Raw genomic sequence first — 23343 nt, 5'->3', positions numbered from 1 at the left:
TAGTTACTGACCTAAAACACCAAGGGAGAATGAAAAAAATCAGTAATAGAGGTCAAAAAACATCCTGTGGTTACTGAAAAAAAGATGTGATTATTTTTAATTTGGAGATCCGAGATGTTTTCAAGGAGGAGGTGGCATTTCAACTCAAACTGTGATGGATGAATATAATTTCAGTTGGCATAATGAGAGAAGGGGCTTTCCAAAGGAAGTGCATAAGCAAAGTCAGGAAAATACAAAAGGATAGAGTATGTTTAAGTAGCAGCAAGCATGCTAGTATTGTCATTGTGGCAGCCCGCCCCAGTGTCCCATGTCACGTCCTCTGGGTCCACGTCTGGTTGTAGCTGCAGCTGCAGTGGACAGTTTGGTGCGAGCTTACCTGGACGGTGTTCCGTATCAGGTGCCACTCAGGGCCCTCTCTGATGCTGTGGGAGCCTGCTCCACTCACAGATAAGCACAGCCTGGAAATACAGGGGAGTTAAGGCCCCCAGAGGCAACCCTTGAGTGTTGGGAGTCAGTGGATATATGCTCCCAACTTCCACTTTTCAGGTGGACAATTCTGGGAAGTGATCTGTACGTGTCTCCAGATGTCCTGATGGAATGGAGTCCCTGTGGCCTATAGCAGTGTCATTGACAGTGCATCCTTGTCTTGGCTTTTCTTCTTGTCTTACTCTCCCTGCTCCCTCATTCCTGCTTCATGGAATCACCTCTCCAATAAACTACTTGTACTCTGCTTTTGAGAGTGTGCTTCTTAAAGAGGCTGCACAATATAACCACAATAACCAGGGATATGAGATAGCACAAAGGATTGGACTGTCAAACAGACTCACAAGAGTCAGAGATCCTAACCAGTATTGAAACCCATGTGAAGCAGAAGGAGATTTGGGACTGCCATTGCAGCCCTTCAGTTCTTTCTAAATGCACTTTGGCCCAGATCTAACAGATGACTTCTCAAAGCAATACCTGAGAGAACAATACCTGCGAGAGTGTCACTCACCCAAAGGGAGCTGTTACATTTGCAGCGTGTGTGACATTTTCCAGGGAGCCATACCCCATAAGTGCATGGATTCCAGGTTTGTTAACCATAAACAATCCTAGACAGATCAGGTGCATCCTGCAAAAGGCATTTTATTAAGGACTTTCCTCCTAATAATTACCATTAGTGTATTTGCCAGAAGGTCAGTCCTGTTTACAAGGAGCTTTGGCTGGTCATCTTTCTCTTCTGGAATGCCCTTTAGTAAAGGGCGAGAATGGATTGCAGGCCTGTTACTCACCCTTTCTTTCCTAGTAAGCATGCAGCCTTTCAAAAACAGCCAGGCAACTACCATCCTCTGGAATTGTCAGAGGAATTTGTTCCTCTTGCTTTATCTTTTTAGATAGATTCCTGGCTCTGCCACAGACTAACTCTGAGACCTTGAAAAAGTGGCTCAATGTCTCTGAGCCTCTCCCTACATGGTTCAGATGTGAATATTAATTCCGATTTCACAGAGTTGCTGGGAAGAATAAATGAGATCACGTTGGTGCGACGGTGTGCCGGTTCTGGCACACGGTCACTCTTCCATTTCCCCTTCTTTTCTGTTTGTACTTATAGCCTTGATCTCTCCCCCACTGAGATTTTCTTGGTATCTCATGTAAGACACCCAACAACCAACCCTGGCGTTATTCTGCACTTCCGCTCTTTCTCTCACCCCAATTCTGATGTTCTCTCCTGGCGTCTCTGAAAACCTCTGGTTTTAGTCTTGCGTTCTTTGTTGTGTGAGGTCTGACCTGAGCAGAGGGTAAACAGAAGAATGTGGTGAAAGGTGATATTGGAGTAGTGGCTAGAGGCCAGATTCTGGAAGTCCTTGAATAACAAGACAAAGAACTTGGACTTCATTCCTTAGAGGACAGAATGCCAAAGAAGAAATTGGAGCCGAGGGGTGACATTCAGTCTCTGTGGCTGATCCACATGAAGAATGGACTGAGACAGAAAAGATTTAAGGTAGACAAACTAATAAGGGAGGGTATTTAAAGCAACAAATGACCTGAAGTAGCATTGCGGCTGTTGAAAACCAAAGGAAGAAACAGATATGAAACTGCTAGGAAAGTGACTTTGACTGGATATGACAGCTAGTTGGAGTGGTGAAGCCCAGATGTTCAGGACTGGGAGCAATCAGTGATTCTCAGAGGTCCTCACTAATAACTAAGAGGATTGTGAATAGCTATATGAGGCCTATGGTAAGACAGTAAAGTGACCCCAAAGAACGTGGGTGTGAGGAAAAATAAGGTTAGCCTCTGAGCTTTTAATTATGAGATAATAGTTCTTGGATCAGTTTTTTTACAAATCTAAAGCAAGAATTTGTCAGTGGAAAAAAGATAAGCACGTGTACACACACACACAAAGGCAAACATGGGCTCTGTCCTTCCAAACACAGTGAAGGGTAGGAGTCTTAGCCATCAAATATTAAATATTTTGTTTCCAGGAACAAAGATTTATCCGAGTATGGATATATTTATAGGCACCACCTGCCCCAAAGGAGTAAATCTGGACTCTGCTAGATGTGTGACTTTGGGAAAATCACTTAGCCTTACTAAGCCTTAGTTTCCTCCTCTGTTAAATAGAGATAATAATAGTAGATATCTTGTAGGGTTTACTGGAGGTTTAAGTGAGATAATACATATAGAGTGCATAATATAGTGTTGGCATATAGAAAAATTTTAATAGATAGTAGATATTTAATAATAATCATAATAATACCTTTCCTTTGGGGAACATATGCATCAGGTACTAAAGTCTAAGTCACTTGTTCTGATTATATGCTAAACAAACAACCTTCTGATACTTGAAAGGTTTTTTCTTCAGGTGAATCACCACATTCCAGCAGGTTACACTCCAGTCTTGCAGGCTTTGAGATCATCCTCTCAGGAGGCTTTACATGGGATCATGGTTGGAAGGCACATGTTTGTGACCTATTGGAAGACTGGATCCAGAGTGGAATCCAGAATGGAGCAGGAAACGATTCTAAAAGAATAAGGATGAGGGAGAAGAGAAAGGGTACGTGATTCATCAGATAAACAAGTGTTCTGTTGAAAGTATTTGGCTGTGGTTCTGCAAGGACAGAAAGAAACCAGGGCACTCTTGTTGCTGCCAGTGCAGCGTCTGATGAATAGTGGTCCCTCAGTATAAATGAATGAGAGAGGTTCAGCCTGGTGTAGTAGTGGACACACAGTTGTGTCACAGAAATGGCAGTGGATTTTAAAGAGACAAGTTTTAAACCTGTGTCTGCTACTTACTAGCTGTATATCCATGGACTAGTAGCTTCCTTAGTTTCTAGAGTCTAGTTTCCCCATCTACAAAATAAAGAATGAATATACTACCTACAGGGAAAGATTGTTGTGAGACTTAATAGGATAATGTCTATGAAATGTGCTAAAAACAGCTTCTTAAGAATGGTTATCCCCCCACCACCACCACCAACACTGGACTATGGTTTCCACGTCTCAGCTACTTCCGTGTCTCTAGTACCTTGTATTGTGCTACTAAGGCATTGACTAAATGTTAATTGAATGGATTAATTAATCAGGAGGAAAATTTGAATAGGAGATCTTGAAGTCAAGTAGTTCCTAGTGATGATGGGCTACAGACTAGGACTATTCCTGTAAGCTGCTAAAATGGAAGAGAAGTATTGGTTGTCATAGTGGAAAAGGTTTAGGTTTAGATTAAATCTTGCTCTCTGAGTGGATATTTCAAGTCACCCAGAATGATGGCAGAAGAGGAAAATAGTGACCCAGGGGCCAAAGTTGCCCAGAAATAGGAAGGAATGTCTTACAGATCAATAGATGATAGATCAGTATTGACTAGCTTTAGGGATAATACTTTTTAATGGCTTAAAGTTTTAAAATATTAGCATCAAAGAAATTCAAGGGCATATAGACCATCCACCAGTCAGATGCTGGGTCATAAAATGTCTTGTTACATTTTTTTTAAAAGGAAACTTTATGAAGTATGTTCTCTGACCACAGTGGAATTAAATTAAAAATCAATAGCAATGCAATATAGAGAAAAGACTGTACTGTTTGGAAATTAAATAGCACGCTTCTAAGTAACCCAAGATTCAAAGAAGAAATCACATGGGAAATTAGAAAATATTTCAAACTGAGTGAAAATTAAAATACAACATATCAGAATTTGTTAGATGCAGCTAACGTAATGCTTAGAGGAAATCTTATAGTTTTAAATGTTTGTATGAGAAAAGAGAAAGGTTTAAAATTAATGATCCAACGTTCCATCCTAAGAGGCCAAGGGGAAAAAAGAACAAATTAAACCCAAAATAAGTAGAGGGAAAGAAATAATAAAAATAAAATCAAGAATCAATAAAGTTGAGAACAAAGAATAGAGAAACTTTACAAAGCAGAAAGTTGTTTCTTTAAAAAGATAAACTTGATAAACCATAGCAGAATATCAATTAATAAAAAAAGAGAGAAGTCACAAATTACCATGATGTCAAGAATGAGAGGGGGCATACCACTACAGATCCTACTGATGTTAAAAAGATGATAAAGGGAATAATATGAAAAACTTTACAGCAATAAACTCAACAATTTTAAATGAAAATCACAGTATATCAAAACTGAAACAGGAAAAAATAGAAATTTGAATAACCCTGTAATCTATTAAAGAATTGAGCATGTAACCAAAACCTTCCCACAAAGAAAACTTCAGACATAGAAAAATTCTATTAACATTTGAAGAGTAACAAGAACCACTTTTAACAAGTTTTCAGACAATGGAGGAGGAGGAAACACTTCCCAAATCACTTTATGGGATTAGCTTAGCTCTGTTATCAAAACCTGACATAGATATTACAAAAAAATTACAGACCAATGTCCCTTGTGAACAGAGGTATAGAAATCCTCAACAAAATGCTAGCATAATTGAAATTTACACCAAGAATACAAGGTTGGTTTCACATTTGAAAATCAAATCAGCATAATTCAACATATGGACAGAATAATGAGAAAAACAATAAGATCATTTCAATCAATGCGGTAAACTTATTTGACAAAATTCCACACCCTTTCATGATTAAAAAAAAATCAAAAAACTAGAAATAGAAGAGAACATCTTCAATCTGATAAAGGAAACCTACATCTAACGTCATATTTAATAGAAATGTAATGAACACTTTCCCCCTATGATCAGGAACAAGGCAAGGTTTTCTCCTCTCATCACTTCTATTTAGTATATGCTGGAGGTCCTAGCCAGTGCAGTAAAGCAAGAAAAAGAAATAAAAGATACAGAGATCGAAAAAAGCACAAGTGAAAGTTTTTGTTCACTGAAGACATGATTGTTTATTTAGAAAATCTTCAGGAATCTACAAAACAACCACTAGAACTCATGAGTGAATTAAGCAAGGTCACAGAAAATGAGGTCTACATACAAAAATCAACAGTATTTCTATACACTTAGTAGCATTCGGCTGGTAAATGAAATTTTAAAATTCATTTTCAATGATGTCAAAAAACAAAATACTTAGGAATAAATTTAGCAAAAGAGGTGTAAGACTTCTAAAATGAAAACTATAAAACATTGTGAAAGGAATTAAACAAGACCTAAGTAGATGGAGAGATATATCATGTAAGTGGATTGGAAGACTCAATATTGTTCTTCACAAATTGATCTGTAGATTCAACACAATCCAAGTTAAACTTGCAACAACTTTTTTATAGAAAATGATAAGTGAATCCTAAAATTATATGGAAAAGCCAGGGCCAGACAAACCCTTCCCAATGAGGAAAGGGGAGTCTAAAGATATGGTGCTGGGACAACTAGATAAACATATAAGAAAGAAAAGAGCCACACCCACTACCTCACAATACACAAAAATTAATTTGGGATGGATCATAGACTAAATCTGAAAACTAAAACTGTGAAGATATAGAAGGAAACATAGGAAAGTATTTTTCCAACTTTGGGCTAGGCAAGGATTTTTTAAGACACAGAAAGCACTACTCTAAATAAAGATAAACTGGACTTCATGAAAACTAAAAACTTCTGCTAATCAAAAGTCGTCATTAAGCAATAAGCTAATCTAGATAAAGCGTATATGCATCTTCTGTGTACTATTCTTGATACTTTTCTCTAAGTTAGAAATTATTTCAAAATAAAAAGTTAAAAAAAAGATACCATTAAGATAATAGGCAAGGGGCCGGCCCCCTGGCTTAGCGGTTAAGTGCGCACGCTCTGCTACTGGCGGCCCCGGTTCGGATCCCGGGTGCGCACCGATGCACCGCTTCTCCGGCCATGCTGAGGCCGCGTCCCAAGTACAGCGACTAGAAGAACATGCAACTATGACATACAACTATCTACTCGGGCTTTAGGGGAAAAAAAAATGAGGAGGATTGACAATAGATGTTAGCTCAGAGCCGGTCTTCCTCAGCAAAAAAGAGGAGGATTAGCACGGATGTTAGCTCAGAGCTGATCTTCCTCACAAAAAAAAAAAAAAGATAATAGGCAAGAAAAACATATCTGACAAAAGACATGTATCCAACATATATAAAGAACTCTTACATTATAATAAGAAAACTCAATAAAAATTGAGCAAAAGACTTGAGATACTTCACAAGATATACCAGTAAACACTTATAAAGTATTCAATACCATTTTCCATAAGAGAAATACAAATAAAATCACAATGGTATCCATTTCATACCCACTAGAATTGTCTAACATTAAAGTCTGATAGCACCAAATGTTTGTGAGGATGTGGAACCACTGCAACCACTTTGGAGAAGTGATTCTATAAAGCTGTATGTATATCTTCCCCAATGACCCAGTAATCCCATTCCTACTTATCAAGAGAATAAAAATACATGTCCACAGGAAGACTCTACAAGCATGTTCATACAGATGTTATTCCTAAAAAACCAATATTGGAAACAAATATCCACTAACAGGAGAATGGATAAGTAAATTGGTGTATAGCCATACAAGACTCAGCAATTTAAAAAAAGAACTATTGATACATGCTATAACATGAATGAATCTCAAATACATCATGTTAAGTGAAAGAAGCCAGTCACAAAAGAGTATATTCTACACCATTCCATTTATAAGAAGTTTAAGAACAGACAAAACTTACCCATGGTAATAGAAATCAGGAATGAGGACTGACTAGAAGGGGCCAGGAGGGAACTTTCTAGAGTGATGGAAATATTTTATATTTGATCAGCAGGGTGATTACATAGGTGTATACATTTATCAAAACACCTGAAATTGTACACTAAAATCTGTGACTTTCAGAAGGTACACAAATTTTACCCCAATAAAGAAATAAAAGACACCATAGTTATTTATTTTTATGATATCCATTCATCATGCAAGGTAGAATGTTGACCCTCTAATAGCTTTCTATTATGAACAATGCATTTGTCAACCCCTTAGCTTGACGTAAACCCCTGCATGATTTGGCTCTTGCCCACCCTCCCGCCTCATGCCCCTCCCTTACCAATTAGATCCCAGCCTTGCTGGCTTCACTGTCTCAAGTAGGTCATTTCTTGATGCTTTCTAGTTGAATCTCTCATTTGTTTCCTTCATTGCGTGTAGTTATAACTTGCATTTGTTTTGTCTCTTTATACTGTTTTTCACCTGCCTTTTCCACTAGCATAGAAGCTCTAGGAGGGTAGGGACCTGCCTTTTTCAGAATTGTGTTCCTCAATGTATTCCTGGGATATTGCCTAGCTCAGTGAGTATTTGCTAAACATGTGAATGAATGAATGTTCCTGTTGTTCCATATGTCGATAAAGTGATAGTATACTCAAGTGTTCCTCCCTTTGGAGTTTGATCCTTACCAATTCAAATAAAAATGACATAGTCTTATCCCTATAAGCAAAGCAAACTTGTAATAAAACTGCCTCAAATGAGTTTTTGGTTGATGCAACAAAACTTTCTGTTTGATGCAAGGAAACTTCTTGTTTTCTTTCCCCTTCCACAATCTCTGTAGTCTTTCTTTCTATCCCCTAATCAGAACTTCTTACAAAAGAGAGCTAATAGCATCCTTTATGACAATGCTTTCTGAACATATTTGATCCTAAACCCTGTTGGTAAAATATTTGAGCACGCTAACCACATAGGTACGTTTATTTCAAAAATATATAAATATATTTCTGTACTACTACATATGAAACATGCACAAAAATAAAATTTTAAAGAATGAGATGAAAGATAGTTCTAATATTTTCCTTCTACAATTCAGTGGAGGGTTGTGTACCACCTCCCCATGTGCTCATCCCACTTTGAAGACACTACCTTGGGGCAAATATTATACTACTTTTACTTATACATCTAAGTGTAAAACTACAGTAGTATTAACACTTTTGCGTTTTAAACCTTACCTCTGACTATGGATTGAAAGGCTTTATTACTTTTTAAATGGAGTTATGGTATCGTTTAGTGCAGGTAAGGTAGAATTTTTAGGTCTAGGCCATACTCTGAAATCATCTCACCTAATTTTTACTGCACTTATTCTGAACACTGTTCAATGATAGTTTTTCTACAGAAAAATATGTAGAGTATGTTAGAGGGAGGAAATAATGAGATTAGAAAAGTACGAGAGGAGGCAAGGAAGAGCTATAGAAAAGGCTATGTTGATTTAAAAAGTAATTAATTACACTATAAATATTGGTAGCAGTGTATTTGAATGAAATTTTTGTCTCCTTGGGAGATTGCTAATTGTAGAAAATTAGCACTTAGTACATTTAGACAAAGTTGCTAAAAATGGGGGGAAAAATCACTGTTCTCCAATAAAAGGAAAGGCTTTAAGGAAGCATCAATTGTATAATATAGCAGCTTGAGACAGGTTTGGAGATTGTAAGCCTGCTGTCTTACCTCTGAGACCTAAAGGAAGCAGAACATAAAAATGAGCCTCTATCAATTTGAAGCAAACCTAATCTTTGTGATCACGGCTGTGGTCTAAATCTATTAAGGATGTTCAGATTCAGTGTCCTTGGTGTCACTGCGGTTTGACCTGAATAGTGAGCAATAAACTTGTGTATTATAATTCTGGTTCGAAGATATGTGCTTAGGAAGTGAAACCGACAGTCAGTGTTTTGTGTCTGTCTCTAAGCAGACTAAGAGCCTATATAAAATGACAGGTGCATTTTTAGGGAAAGAAACCCATATTGTTTTCCTATTTAGCAGGTGACAGTATGTCCCAAGATAACACAAGCTTAAGGGGCTGGAACAAGCATGGTTATTAAAGGCTAGCAGTTTCTCAGTTCATATAAATTGAATTTTTTCATAGGCTAGAAGACTGTGGAAATCTTGTGTAGAGTACTGAAATAAATTAGCATATTAAGTGAATTTATACATTCAGACTTGTGAGCCCTTTGCATCTATGGAAGGAATTTTATTACTTCTTGAAAGAAAAGGGCAATTTTTAAATTCTGTATTTGATCTCCCTATTGGAAAGGGCCTATATGATAAATTATATCATTTTGATGATTATCCAAAGAAGGGGTTATTGTATTGATGGGAATCTTTCTCTCTTCCCTCCTCTCTATTTCTTCAGAATTACTGATTTAGGGAACATCAAAAGAAGATTGTATTTATCAACGGTCCATAAAGAACTGTCCTCAACCCCTCTTCATGCAAAAATCCCACTCTTCATGATCAAGCGCAAAATTGTAAGTATCACATGAATGTTGCTTGAAATATTAAGTTTAATTCAGCAAATATTAATTATGGGCTTACTCGGTGTATAAGGCACTTTGTTAAGTACCATGGTGGTATAAAAAATGAATAAAATTCATGTTCTTCCTTTCTCTTTGGTGAAAGAGCTTAAAATCTACTAGGTGGGAGAGTATAATTATTTGAACATCTAGAATATCACCAAAACTGTGATAGGCAGCACAGTGGAAAGAGAGGTGCTATGGGTACTGTGAAAGGGGGAGAAATCCATCTGACTGTAGGATGAGGAAAGGCTTCATGAAGGAGAATGCACTTAGCATGGACTTTGAAGGACTATAGGATTTCAGTAGGAAGAGATGGGAAGCCGAACATTCTAAGCAGAAGGAACAGCGCCCGTGGAAGCATTGAGGCTGGAAAGTGGTACATATTTGGAGAACAGAAAACGATTGATCACTGTTGCCAGATTTTAAAAAAATAGCCTTAAGGAAACAAAAGTCCTACAATACAACAGCCTGATATGGGCTGGGAGATTTGTGTGACCCCTAAGGCCTAAAGCAGCATAACGTATAAGTAAGTGAGCAATAGGTTACAGGTCGAGAAGCTTGGGCCTGATATGACTGATGCGTCTTTCTCAAACATCAGTCATTTCAGTGCTACTCTCATGACTTTACCATGTCTGTGTACTACCTGTCCCAGTGTGTACTTAATACTTTCCTTTAAATCAACTCACCTTTTGGGGGGCTTAAATAAATTTATTTTGAAAGAAAACTTTATATCACACTTATAAATGGAAAACCAGTGTAACTTTCCAAAAATAAAATGTAACCACAGCAATAACTGAAAACAAAACAATATTTTAAAGTCCAGCTAAGTACCGTTTTCCTATTTAGGGCTCTGTCCTGAGGCCTGCTCTTTGTTATAAAGAGTTAATCAAGGGTTGGATACATGTTCAAGTTTTCTCTTGGACATAGTGAGGATTAGAAGAAAACTAATAAAGGGAAATTTTTATTCTGTAATGCAGAGTCATTTAACACCATGCCCGTGTACCATCTGAAATCACTTCACAAATGGTGCATGCGCCACTCTTTGGGAACCATGATAGTAGAGGAAAGGAAGCCATTAAAGCTTTTGATTTGAAGAGGAACACACAGTCAGTTCTGTGCTTTGGGAAGATTAATCTGGTAGTGATATTTGGAATGGTTTGGAGGGGGTAGAAAGTGGAGATGAGGAGAACATTTGCAATGATCCAGATTAGAGTTAATGAGGACGAAGGTGGTAGCAGTAGTAGTCAGATGAGCTAAGATGTATGTAAATAGACCTTTTCCATATCATGCGGTATCTGCAGTGAGAGCAGGAACCACAGCGGACTCTGGAGCACAAGGGGAGTGGTCAGAGTCCCAGTGGTCATCCCCTCTGAAAAGGGGATGCCTGAACTGGGCCTTGAAGAAGGAGAAGGAGTTAACCAGTTTAAGTGAGAGGAGTGTTCCTAGAACAGAAAGAGCAGCATTAAGAGTGGCTACATGAGGTGTGCAGGCAAGTCCAGTAATCCAGTGTTGCTGAGGAGAGGCCACAATAGTAGGGAAGTGGTAAGGCTAGAGAGGTAAGCAGGGGCAACCTCCTGGTGGGCTTGTATTTCTAGCCAGGGAGCCTGGACTCTTCTCATAGGTGATAGGAACCCATGGAAAGGCTTGCAGCAGCAGGGGGTGACATAGTGAGATTTGCATTTTAGGTAGAACATTGCTTTGGAGGATGGGTGGGAAAGATGAGACTGGAGGCCAGCAGGACCAGTTAGGAAGCCACTGCAATTGTCACAAGAAAGTAAGCTCCATGAGAGCAGGGGTTTTGTCTCATTTTCTCACTCTTATATCTCCAGTATGTATAGCAGTACCAGGCTTTCTAGGCACTCAACAAATGCATAAGTGGATGGATGGGTGGGTGGGTGGGTGGGTGGATGGGTAGGTGGATGTTCTAGGTAAAAGTGATGAGATCCTAAAGTTGGAAAATAGAAGTTAGGATGGAGAGGAGGGAACCGAGTTGAAAAATAACTAAAAGTCTTAAATGAATATTAATTAGATGTTAGAAATGAAGAAAAAGGAAAAGTCAAGGAAACTCAGGTTTTGAGTTTAGATGACTGATGATGCAATCAATATATAGAAAGAATCTAGGACAAATAGCAGATTTAGAAAGGGAAGATGGAAGTGTTGATTAAAGGGTCTCTGAGACATTCAGACTGAGAATTTTGAAGGTACATATATGTTCAAGTCTGAGAGAGAAGTCTGGCCTGGGTATTTGGGCTTCTTCAGCATGTAAGTGGCAGTTAAAGTCATGAATGGATGAACTGGCCTGCAGAGAGAGTGCAGAATGGCAACAATAACAACAACAAAAGAGGCTAGAGGAGGAAATACACGGGCCTACCCGATATAAGGGATGGGCAAAGGAAGAAGAATCCATGAAAGAGACAGCAACAATGAGAAAGTGATATGAAGCAGAGGGACGTATCGTGCAAACAAATGAAGTTTCCTTAAGGGAGAATAGTCAAGATATGAAAGTATTTGGCGGATGTAGCAATCAGGAGGCCATTAGTAACTCCATTGAGCAGTTTTAGTGTATCAGGAAGGAGACAGGGCAGCAGGCTAAGAGAGTGAAGGTGAAGACATTGTATGCCTGCTGACTGTTTCTTTCAATAGGCAGATCCTCTGGGCTTGATGTTGGAATAGATAGGAGTAGAGGAATCCAAGATAAGTTTGAGGTTTTGGTCTGGGAAACTTGGAAATCGGCAGCCCAGTAACAGATAGGAGCTGGATTGTGGAATAAATTGATGGTTTCTGTTTTAAGTAGAATTTTTTTTTAAATTCATTTTGTACTAAATATTCATAAATGCTTAAAGATTAAATTCAAATACTCAGTTATTAAAGTTAAATCATTTGAGACATTAAGGAAATGCCTTAATGCCTTACAAATAAAATCGTATTCATCCTCTTATGTTTAGATATTGATTTCCTTATTCTTCTCAGATTGTTTAGAGTTCAGTGTTAGGTCATTTCCAAGAGTTAAATCATATGTGAGACCAATACACTATTCTGTGTGTGGTTAATAAATCAAATTTATTACCTTGCTTTTGTGAGTTCAGTCACTCTTGTCAATTAACTAACTCTGAAGTTTCTGGATATTATGTTAAAGTCTAAACTGATCGTTCTGTGTGTGGCTATGATACACACACACACAGTGTACCCTTCATCCAGTGGCGTTTGTGGGAATATAGTATTTGAAAATAAAATATTGTCTTTCTATCACAAGGAAACCTTGCTGAGATAGGAAGTGAACTTGACTGAATGATCTTTCATATTTAATAAATGAGTTCTTCAGATGAATATATGCTGGCAGCACCAGATATCTAATGATGTAAGAAATGTACTATTTAAACTAAAAAATAAAAATTAAAAAATAACCGTAATAGGTCCTGTGGGACAGCATTCCGTAACTCATCTATCTACCTCATCCTTCCGTCCCCAACCAGATAACTTGATAGAGAATATAAAAGAAAGGAGGTGCAGACACAAGTTACATGTAGTTGTTTAAAAAGAAATCCTAGTGTAAAGAAATCAAACTGGTGTCTTTAGGTGACGTTAGCTGGTGCTAAATTTTAAAAAGTGAAACAATCACAACGTATCTGGAACTTTTCTTCTGAATGTGGTTGAATCTAGAAAGAATTGCTCACTTACATTCGCAACAGCCCTAAGCAATAAGAAAAGACAAGGTATTTGTTTCTATAGTATTCCCCGTCCCAGTGAAATCATCAGATCATAACTGCTTGTAGTATGTTCTAATTATTCTGTATTTTTTTCAATATAAACATGTAAAGAATATGTAGGAGTGAAGAGCATGGCATCTGAGTTCTGACACTTACTAGTTATGTGACTGGGCATGTTCCCTGCTCATTTTCCTCGTCTATAAAATGCAGATAATATGAGGTATGCATACTATTAAGGTTGTTGTGGGAATTTACATCGGTTAATAAACAGGGCTTTTAAGAACAATCCCTGGCATGGACTAAGCCCTAAATAAGGATTATAACTTCTGTTTGTTCTTTAGTTGCTGCTTCTTCCAGGAAGCCCTCTGTGATTTCCCCTCTGTGGATTAGACCTTTTGGGTACAGCTCATCATTGCCATTCACAAATTCATAATCCTCATAACACTTCTTCACCCTGCACTTTAATCATCTGTTTACTCATCTGTGTCCCCCTTTAGACTATAAGCATGTCTTATTTGGCTCTTATCCCTAGTCCCTATCAGTACATGGCACATAGAAAGTGCTCAATAAATGTTTGTTGAACAGATTGGCAAGTCTTAATATGCCTCCTGACATGGGAGATAAAATAATGAGTTTATGATGGACAAATTCTATAAGCTTTCTAAATGTGCTTGGCGATTCCAGAAATGTCCGGGAATATTCAACAAATGTTAAGAAATTCAGTTCTAAAACTTGCTCTCATTTCCCTCCATTTTCCTCCCAATCCACGAGATGCTACAGCAGCAGCAGTTCTTTTCCTTCCACTGCTAATATAGTCTGTTCCCAGTGAGCCCTTATTTTAATTCAAGGTCATATTTTAGGGGAACTTTCTACAGAGAGCAGCAAGGTGACAGAGAGTACTCCACCCATTCAAAATGCCATTCCTTGGGTCCTCCCAGGTGTTGGCGTGATGTTGGCCCCAATTCCCTGCTTTTTGCCAAAGCATTCTTCACTTCCTTCAGAAACTATGGATATTTTGGTGGTAAACCTCAAAACACAATATTGTACAAGTACTTCAGCTAACATTTAAAAATCAGGAGATTTCACATAAAATTCCTGATTTCTGACCTCTTTTTTTAAAGAATCAAGTTAACACTGAGTCTGTTTTCTTGCACAGCGAGCAGTTAGCTGGAGCTGGGGGCAACTGCACACTTTTATGGCGCTTTGAGCTCTCCCGTGGAGTTGAATCCTCTCCACTCGTAAGGAAGGCGGGTGCCTGCAGACCCCTCCTGCTTCCCTCATTTGAGTTACCCGCGTGTGCCCTCTAGGCGTATAGTTTGCAACCCCTGATTGCGAGTGTAATTGCCAGATGGTCCAGTTTGCCTTGGTTCTTGAGCTAAAGCCTTTACCTAGCCAGAGGCAGGAAATAAAGTTAATACTTTTATAGCCACACCAATATGAATACTTTATTTAGAGGCCACTTACTGTTCCAGTTACCATTAAATGTCCAACCTTTCAAATAAAAAATTTTGTTGTACAAGTTATTCTCAATTGTGAGGATTCACTTTAATATTTAAATTACAACGATTTATACTTTTAGGTTTTCAATGACAGGAACAGTTTTAAAAATTAATAACCATCAGATTAAACAATGGAGGTAGCCACTTAGTCAAAACTCACTGAAATCAATCTTACTTCTTCTTTAATTTAATTTCAGTTAGTTGGTGATAATATCAGATGAACATCAATGTCTTGCCACCAAAGAATGTATTAATGTACAGTAAATTTAATTCCATTTGAATAGGAAGTTCAGGTATGAGATACATCGAGAATGAAGCATTCATTGGAGATATAACAAAGTAATATGATAAATTACAATGCCAAAATCTTTTAGTAACCTTTACCACTCAAATACCCAGTGTTTGTCATTTAAATAGATAAAATTACTCTTTAGGAGTTGTACTTTGTTGCACCACAACTCTGGTGGAATATGTTATAGCTTTTATTACAAACTGAAAATGTGGCATAATGTTTTTAAAATTTCCCCTCAAAGATCATTTTTCCCATAGAGCCAAGGATTTGGAAGTTTTTGGTTTTTAACAGTATTTAATTTCTTGAGTGTCACTGAATGAACAGGGAATGAAGGAGGCAGATTTTTTTAGATACAAGATCATTTAGATAGACATTTAAGATACAATTAGAGAATATCTCTCAATGAAATCATTCTGACCTAGAATCCACAATGTTTATGGTGCTTATTTGAGGGTTTGTAAATGTTTTCATCTCACACCTATGCATGTCATTTAAAAATATCTGTTTTTCTCTCTCTACTCATCTGTCAGTCTAATATGTGTGTTGAAGAGATTTGGGGAAAGAAGAGCAGTTCCATGCCTTTCTCTGTCGGCCCTGAATGGTTATGGGAAGGTGGAACAACTACATAAAAATAAGTTTGTTCTGGAAAATGGATGATTAACTTGAGGTTCACCCTATTTCCAAATCACAGGAACAGGCAGGATATTGTTAAGAGTTGAAGTGTGGCCTCTAGAGCTAGATTGGAGGGGTTCGAATTCTGGTTGTCACTTCCTGTCTGTGGGCCCTTGGACAAATCAGTTAATCTCTCTCTGCCTCAGTTTCCCCATCTGTTAGGTAGTGACAGTTATAGAACCTGCATCACAGTGAAGTTGTTAGGATTAAATAATTATTACTTAGAAAAGTGCCAAGCTCATAGTAAGTGCTCAGTTAATGTTAGTTGATATTGTTATTATTTTACTATTTTCTCTTGACATGAATCAGTGTTTATTATCTTGCGAGTATGGTGTCATAATAAACTTCCAAACTTAGAGTTTATTTCAATTAGCAAATATTTATTGAGCCCCTGCTGTAGGCCAACATCTGTGCCAAATGATATGAATCCAAAGGTTAATGACACACGGTCTTTCTCATCAAGGAGATTATAATAGGCAGAGGAGGCAAACATATAAACAGTTAATGATAATGGGCTGTAGTATACACCAAACTAGTCTTGGGAACTAAATGCTGCCAAAGGAAAATATCAGACTTGTCCAGCCAAGTTGGGGATTGTCATAGTGGACATATTTGTGCTAAACTGAATACTCAAAACAAAAGCATGAAAGTTTATGTCACATTTGATCCCTTAACTGGGATTTATAATGGGAATGTACAGAATTACAATGCTGGAAAGAAGGAAGGCTAGATGATACCATGAAGGGCCTTGAAAGCCGTGTTAGGAAGTTTGAGTTTTTAGTCCATGGGAGACTTTTTTTAATTTTAACATGGAGAAGTTTCATTATATGATCTGTATTCTAGAAAATAAGTACAATGTCAGATGGAGAGAGCGAGAGGCAGAGATACCAATTAAGAGGCTATGCAGAAGTCCAGGTGACACGTATAAGACTGAATTAGCGTAGTAGCAAGGAAGTAGAAGAGGAGGACAATGTAAAAAATACTTCAGGTATAAAACCAATGAAAAACTGGAGAAAATGGCACTGAATTAACCTAGGGCTGGACATTAGCCAAGTAGATATGCTACCAACAGGGGAAATGTCTGGTAGGAGCTTAAATTTATATGACTGCTTAGATTGCTGTTTCTAACCATAACAGAGTATCTGGTACCCACTTATCCTGCCTGCTGTAAACAAATATAAAACTGGAAAAACTATTTGAAATAATACTTCTTGACTATTTAAACAACAGGCAACATACTTTAAAAAGAGAGAAACAAATGAGATAAGTCCCGCATTCCCAAGCTTTCTGAAGGCCCATTCTGGACTGCAGTACAGAGATGGGAACCCAGACAGAGCACAGCACCTTGCTGAACAGAGACAGAGATTGGAGTTAAGGACTACTGAGGTAGCTGGAATCTTAGGTTAGAGTGTCAGAGAGAAAGAACTCCAAAACTCTGCATCTTTGAATCTTTGTGTGTGCATACAGTGGGACCCCATGAAGCAAGCAAAGACCAGCCCCTGGGGATAGAATACCTGCTAAGCAGCTGTGAACACAGGGCTGGGAGATATTCGAGTTCTGGCCAGAGTGAAGCAATATTAAAAAAATACACAGAAATCACACCATGGTATATCATAACTAAATTGCTGAAAATCAATGATAAAGAGAAAATCTTAAAAAGTAGCCAGAAGAAAAAACTGCGTTATATAAAATATATCACCAGCTTCCCATCAGAAGTAACGAAAGCAAGAAGACAGTGGAATAGTGCTGGGGGAAAATTTTTTTTGAACTTATCAACCTAGAATTCTTTATCTAGTGAAAATATTCTTCAAAAACTGGAGCAAAATAAAACATTTTCATACTGAAAAGCTGAGAGAATTTCATTGCTAGCAAACCTTCACTACAAAAATATTAAAGGAGGTTCTTCAGCCTGAAAAAATATGTACCAGATAGAAATTTGGGTCTACGTGAGAGAATGAAGAGTGCCAGTAATGGTAAATATGTAGATTAATCTAAAAGATTCTTTATTCATATCATAATTTTTTAAAAGCATTTGATTGTTGAAAGCAAAAATAATAACAATGTAGAAGTAAAATACATGACAATAATAACATAAAGAATGGTAGAGATGGTAGTATGCTTTTATGAGGTTCTCACCCCTGAGATGTTCTAATATTACGCAAAGTTAAATTATGATAAGTTAAAGATTCATATTGCAAACTCTAGTGCAACCATTGAAAAAAATAAAACAAAGAAGTATAACTAATCAGCCAATTGAGGAAATTAATGGGACACTAAAAATATATTCAATCCAAAAGAAAGGAGAACTAAACAAAGAACAGAAGGGACAAATTGAAAACAAATAGCAAGATGGTAGCCTTAAACTCAAACACATCAAAAATAATTACATTAAGTGGAAATGGACTAACCACTCCAACTAAAAGACAGAGATTGTTAGATTGAATAAAAAGCAAGACACAATTGTATACTGTTTATAAGAAGTGCACATTAAGTCTAAAGACACAGATAGGTTAAAAATTGAAAAATGGAAAAAGATATACCGTGCAAACACCATAAAAAAGCTAGAGTGGCTATATTAATATCAGACAAAGTAGACTGCAGGACAAGGAATATTATTTAAGTAGGAATATCTCATAATGATAAGGGAGTGAAATCATGTAAAAGATATAACAGTTCTAAATGTGTACACACCTAGTAACAGTGCTTGAAAATGCATGAAACAAAAACTAAAAGAACTGAAGAAAGAAAAATGCACAATTATGGATGTAAATTTCAACACTCCCCTCTCAGAAATTGGCAGAAAATCAATAAAGTTGAAAAACACTATCAATCAACCTGACCTATTTGACATTTCTAGAACATTTCATCTAACAACTGCAGAATACACATTATGTTCAAGTACACGTTGAATGTTCACCAGTATGAATGATATGTTAGGCTGTATTAATCTCAACAAATTTAAAAAGATTGAAATCATACGAAGTATGTTCTGTGACTACAAGGGAATTAAATTGAAATTAATACCAAAAAGATAATCGAACAATCCCCAAGTACTTGGAAATAAAGCAACATACTTTTAAATAACCTATAAGTCAAAGAAAAATTATAGGGGATATTAGAAGGTATTTTTAACTGATATTTTAACTAATTTTAAATGGTAATGAAAATAAAGCATACCAACACTTGTGGGATGCATATGAATCATCTGAAGTATGCAGAAAGAAATAATCAAGAGAATAAATAAATTAGATAAAAAATGGACAATGGGGAAAATCAATGAAACCAAAAGTTAGGTCTTTGAAAAGACTTGGTAAGTGGAAACCACTAGAGAAAAACACAGACCACACACATTACCAATATCAAGAATGAAAGTAAGGAAAAAGGAAAATAAGGGAATATTATGAACAATTTCATGCCCGTAAGTTTGATAACTTAGATGAACTGGGAAAATTCTTTTAAAGACACAGAGTACTAAAACTGATACTAAAAGAAACAGAAAATCTGAATAGCCTTATATGTATTTTTAGAATGTGAATTTGTAGTTAAAAGCATTCCCACAAGGAAAATCCAGATTCAGATGGCTTTCTGGGTAATTCTAACCAAATATTTAAGAAAAAATATTACCCGTTTTAAACGCTCTCTTTCAGATAATAAAGGAGAAGGAACATTTCTCAATTCATTTGATAAAGTAAGGCCAGCATAATTCTGATACCAAAACCAGCAAAGACGGTATAATTCCCAAAAGAGAACTGAAAATCAGTATCACTCATGAATATGGACACATGGATCCTTAACATCATGATCAAGTGGTGTTTATTCCAGGAATTCAGTTAGTCTTACATTTGAAAATTAGTCAATGTAATTTATCACAATAGCAGAATAAAGGAGAAAAAATCATGAGATCATCTCAATAGATGTAGAAAACTCATGTGATGAAAATTCACTAGCCATTCATAATAAAAACCCACATCAGACTAGGAATAGAAGGAAGTTTCTTCAACCTGATAAAGGGCCTCTATAGAAAACCTAAAACTAAGTCATACTTAATGGTGAAATACTGCCTACCTACCCCCGAAAATGGGGAACAAGGCAAGAATATCCATTCTGTCCACTCTATTCAGTATTGTATTGGAGGTCTCAGCAAGTGCAATAAGACAATAGAGAGAAATAAAAAACATACAGATTGGAAAGGAAGAAGTAAAACTTTCTCTCTTTGCAGACAACATAATCATCTATGGAGAAAATTCTAAGCAATCTGCAAAAACGAAACAAAACCTACTAGAATAAGTGAGTTTAACAGCATCACAAAATACAGTATCAGTATACCAAAATCAATTGTATTTCTATATATTTCTATATAAATTTTGTATTTATAGCAATAAACAGTTGAAAATTTTAAATTTTAAAAATATTTACAATAACATCAATATGAAGTACTCAGGAATAAATTGAACAAAATATATGCTAGACCTTTATACTGAAAACTATAAAACATTGCTGAGAGAAATTGAAGAAGATCTAAATAAATGGAGACACGTTTATGGACCAGAAGACTATATTTGTTAAGATGCCAATACTCTCTCAGTAAATCTGTAGATTCAGTCTAATCCCAGTCAGAATCCTAGCAGGCTTTTTGTGTGTGTGTGAGGAAGATTGGCCCTGAGCTAACATCTGCCAATCCTCCTCTTTTTCCTGAGGAAGACTGGCCCTGGGCTAACATCCATGCCCATCTTCCTCCACTTTATATGGGACACCGGCATAGCATGGCTGACAGGCGGTGCGTCGGTGCACGCCCAGGATCCAAACCTGCAAACCCCGGGCCACCGCAGCAGAGCATGCGCACTTAACCGCTTACGCCACCAGGCCAGCCCGGCTTTTCTTTTTTTTTTTTGCAGAAATGAATAAGCTACTTCTAAAATTTATGTGGAAATTCAAAGGACCTAAAATAGTCAAGACAATTTTCAAAAAGTAAAATTTATACCTTGTGATTTCAAGACTTGGTATAAAGCTACAGTAATCAAGACAGTGTGTTATTGGTATAGATACCAATAGAAAATTTGGGTAGAAATAGAAAGTTCAGAAATAGAAAGTTCAGAACTCTCAATAGAAAGTTCAGAAGTAGACCCACATGTGTATAGTCAGTTGATTTTCAGCCAAGGCACCTGAACAATTCAATAGGGATAGGAGCATCTTTTTTCAAGAACTGAAACTTCTGAGTATCTGTCAGGGGAGAGGGAGAATCTCCCTCTGCCCTTTTCCTTAAGGTTCTTATGGCTGGCCAAATAATCAACAAGACAGGTTAGCAGGAGAAAATAATACCAAGTTTAATAACATGTATACATGGGAGAAACTCAGAAATGAGCAACTCGTCCCTCTGTCTAAGCTGCTTGCTTAAGTATTGCAGCTAAAGGCGAGGAACGTGTTGGGCGTGGGTAGTGGTCTGGGACTTCAGAGGCCAGGAAGACAATTCTTTTCAGGGTCATCTATAGATAATGTGGTCAGGGAGAGACAGAGTTTTTGATAAAAGAGGCTTGGTGCCTTTCCTATTGTAACCTCTATCCTACATTATCTTTACAGCCATCATGATAATAACTCCTTCCTGAAACAGATCTTTTGTTTTAAATTCTTTAGGCAGTTTGGGAGGGGAAACTCAAATATTCTTCCTGAGTTCTCTGAGTCCTTATTGTCTTCAGCTCGAAATAATCTGCATACCAGAATGGTGCCTCCTGGGGTAGCTTGCCCTGAGCACCATCATATCCATATGGAAGAAAAACAGTGAACTTCAACCCATGCTTCATACCGTTCACAAAAACTAATTTGAGATGAATCATAGATCTAAATGTAAATACTTTTCATTTAGAATATAAAAAATATAAAGCTACTTTAAGAGATTTCTAAGGACCTGGAAAGCATTAAAATTAATTGACAAAATGGGCTTCAACAACATTTAAAACTGCCCATCAAAAAGACATTATTAAGAAAATGAACAGACTGGGAGAAAATATTCCTAATACATATATCTGACAAAAGACTTGTATCTAGAATAGATCCTACAACTCCATAATAAAAAGATAACTTTTTTAAAAAAGGCAAAAATAATTGAACAAGCACTTCACAAAGATTATACAGTTGGTCAAAAAAGTATGTGGAGGGGGGCCGGCCCGGTGGCGCAAGCGGTTAAGTGCGCACGCTCCGCTGCGGCGGCCCGGGGTTCGCTGGTTCAGATCCCGGGCGCGCACCGACGCACTGCTTGGTAAGCCATGCTGTGGCGGCGTCCCATATAAAGTGGAGGAAGATGGGCACCGATGTTAGCCCAGGGCCGTCTTCCTCAGCAAAAAAAAAAAAAAAGAGGAGGATTGGCGGATGTTAGCTCAGGGCTGATCTCCTCACAAAAAAAAAAAAAAAAAAAAAAAAAGTATGTGGAGAAGAGCTCTATGCTATCAGTCAGGGAAATTCAAATTAAAAACACAGTTACCACTACTTCACTCACTAGAATGGCGAAAATAAGAGACAGGACGTACTAAATCTTGTTGAGATGTAAAGCAATTGTCATGTATTTCTAGTGGAAATGGAAAATGGTATAACCACTTTGGAAATATGTTTGGAAGTTTCTCATAAAGTTAAACATTTACCCTTTGATCCAACAGTTCCACTTCTTGGTGTATATCCAAGGAAATGAAAGTGTGTGTACACAAATCTGAATTTCACAACAGCTTTATTCATAATAGTCAAAATCTGGAACTAACCCAAATGTCCAACAACAGAAGAATGAACAGTCAAGTTGTGGTTTATTCACAGAGTGGGGTACTACTCAGCAAGACAATAGTGAATTACCAATACGTGCAGCAACATTGATGAACCGCAAATATTATGCCGAGTGAAAGAAGCCATTTACTGTGATTCCATTTATATAAAGTACTAGAGCAGACAATCTAAGGTGAAAGCTGTTGTGAGGGATGAGTGCTGAGACTGACTGGGAAGCTGCACAAAAGATCTGTCTGGGGTGATTGAAATGTCCTATATCTTGATGGGCTGTAGTATTCAGGTGTATGAGATCATCAAAACTCATTGAACTGTACCCTTAAAGTGTGTGGATTTCGTGATATGAAAGTCAAAAAGATTATATGGTTAGTATATGCTGAGTACTTACCATATGCTAGGCAGTAGTATAAGTGCTTACACGTACGTAAACATTTAATCCTAATGACTCTATGAGAGATGTGTTATTATTATCACCATTTTACAAATAAGGGAAGAGAGGCACAGGCAGGTTAAGTAACTGCAAAGATTATATAACTAGTGAATGGTGGAGCTGGAATCCAAACCCAGACAGTTTGGCTCCAGAGCCCAAACTCTGGCATCCGTGGGAGGAACATATTTATAAGGAGTTGCCAATAGGGTTTAGCTGGAGGGAGTTGCCAGACAGTTTAAGGAAAAGAATGTTGTGATTAAATAATAAAAAACA

At 37.2% G+C, this 23343-nt stretch overlaps 1 protein-coding gene across 9 annotated transcripts in view; it reads left to right on the top strand.

Annotated features, from left to right (window-relative positions):
• Positions 1 to 23343, top strand: part of CFAP20DC (CFAP20 domain containing) — a 226793-nt gene that overhangs the window by 74440 nt on the left and 129010 nt on the right. For all 9 annotated transcript variants that reach the window (XM_058562112.1, XM_058562095.1, XM_058562100.1 and 6 more), the window contains one exon: positions 9546 to 9660. In XM_058562112.1, the coding sequence (XP_058418095.1) occupies positions 9546 to 9660 (115 nt within the window). The remainder of the gene's footprint in view (positions 1 to 9545; positions 9661 to 23343) is intronic.

This window comes from Diceros bicornis, chromosome 2 (assembly GCF_020826845.1).
Source record: "Diceros bicornis minor isolate mBicDic1 chromosome 2, mDicBic1.mat.cur, whole genome shotgun sequence".
In the NCBI taxonomy this organism is placed as follows: domain Eukaryota; kingdom Metazoa; phylum Chordata; class Mammalia; order Perissodactyla; family Rhinocerotidae; genus Diceros; species Diceros bicornis.
This window is presented reverse-complemented; position numbering and strand designations above follow the sequence as displayed.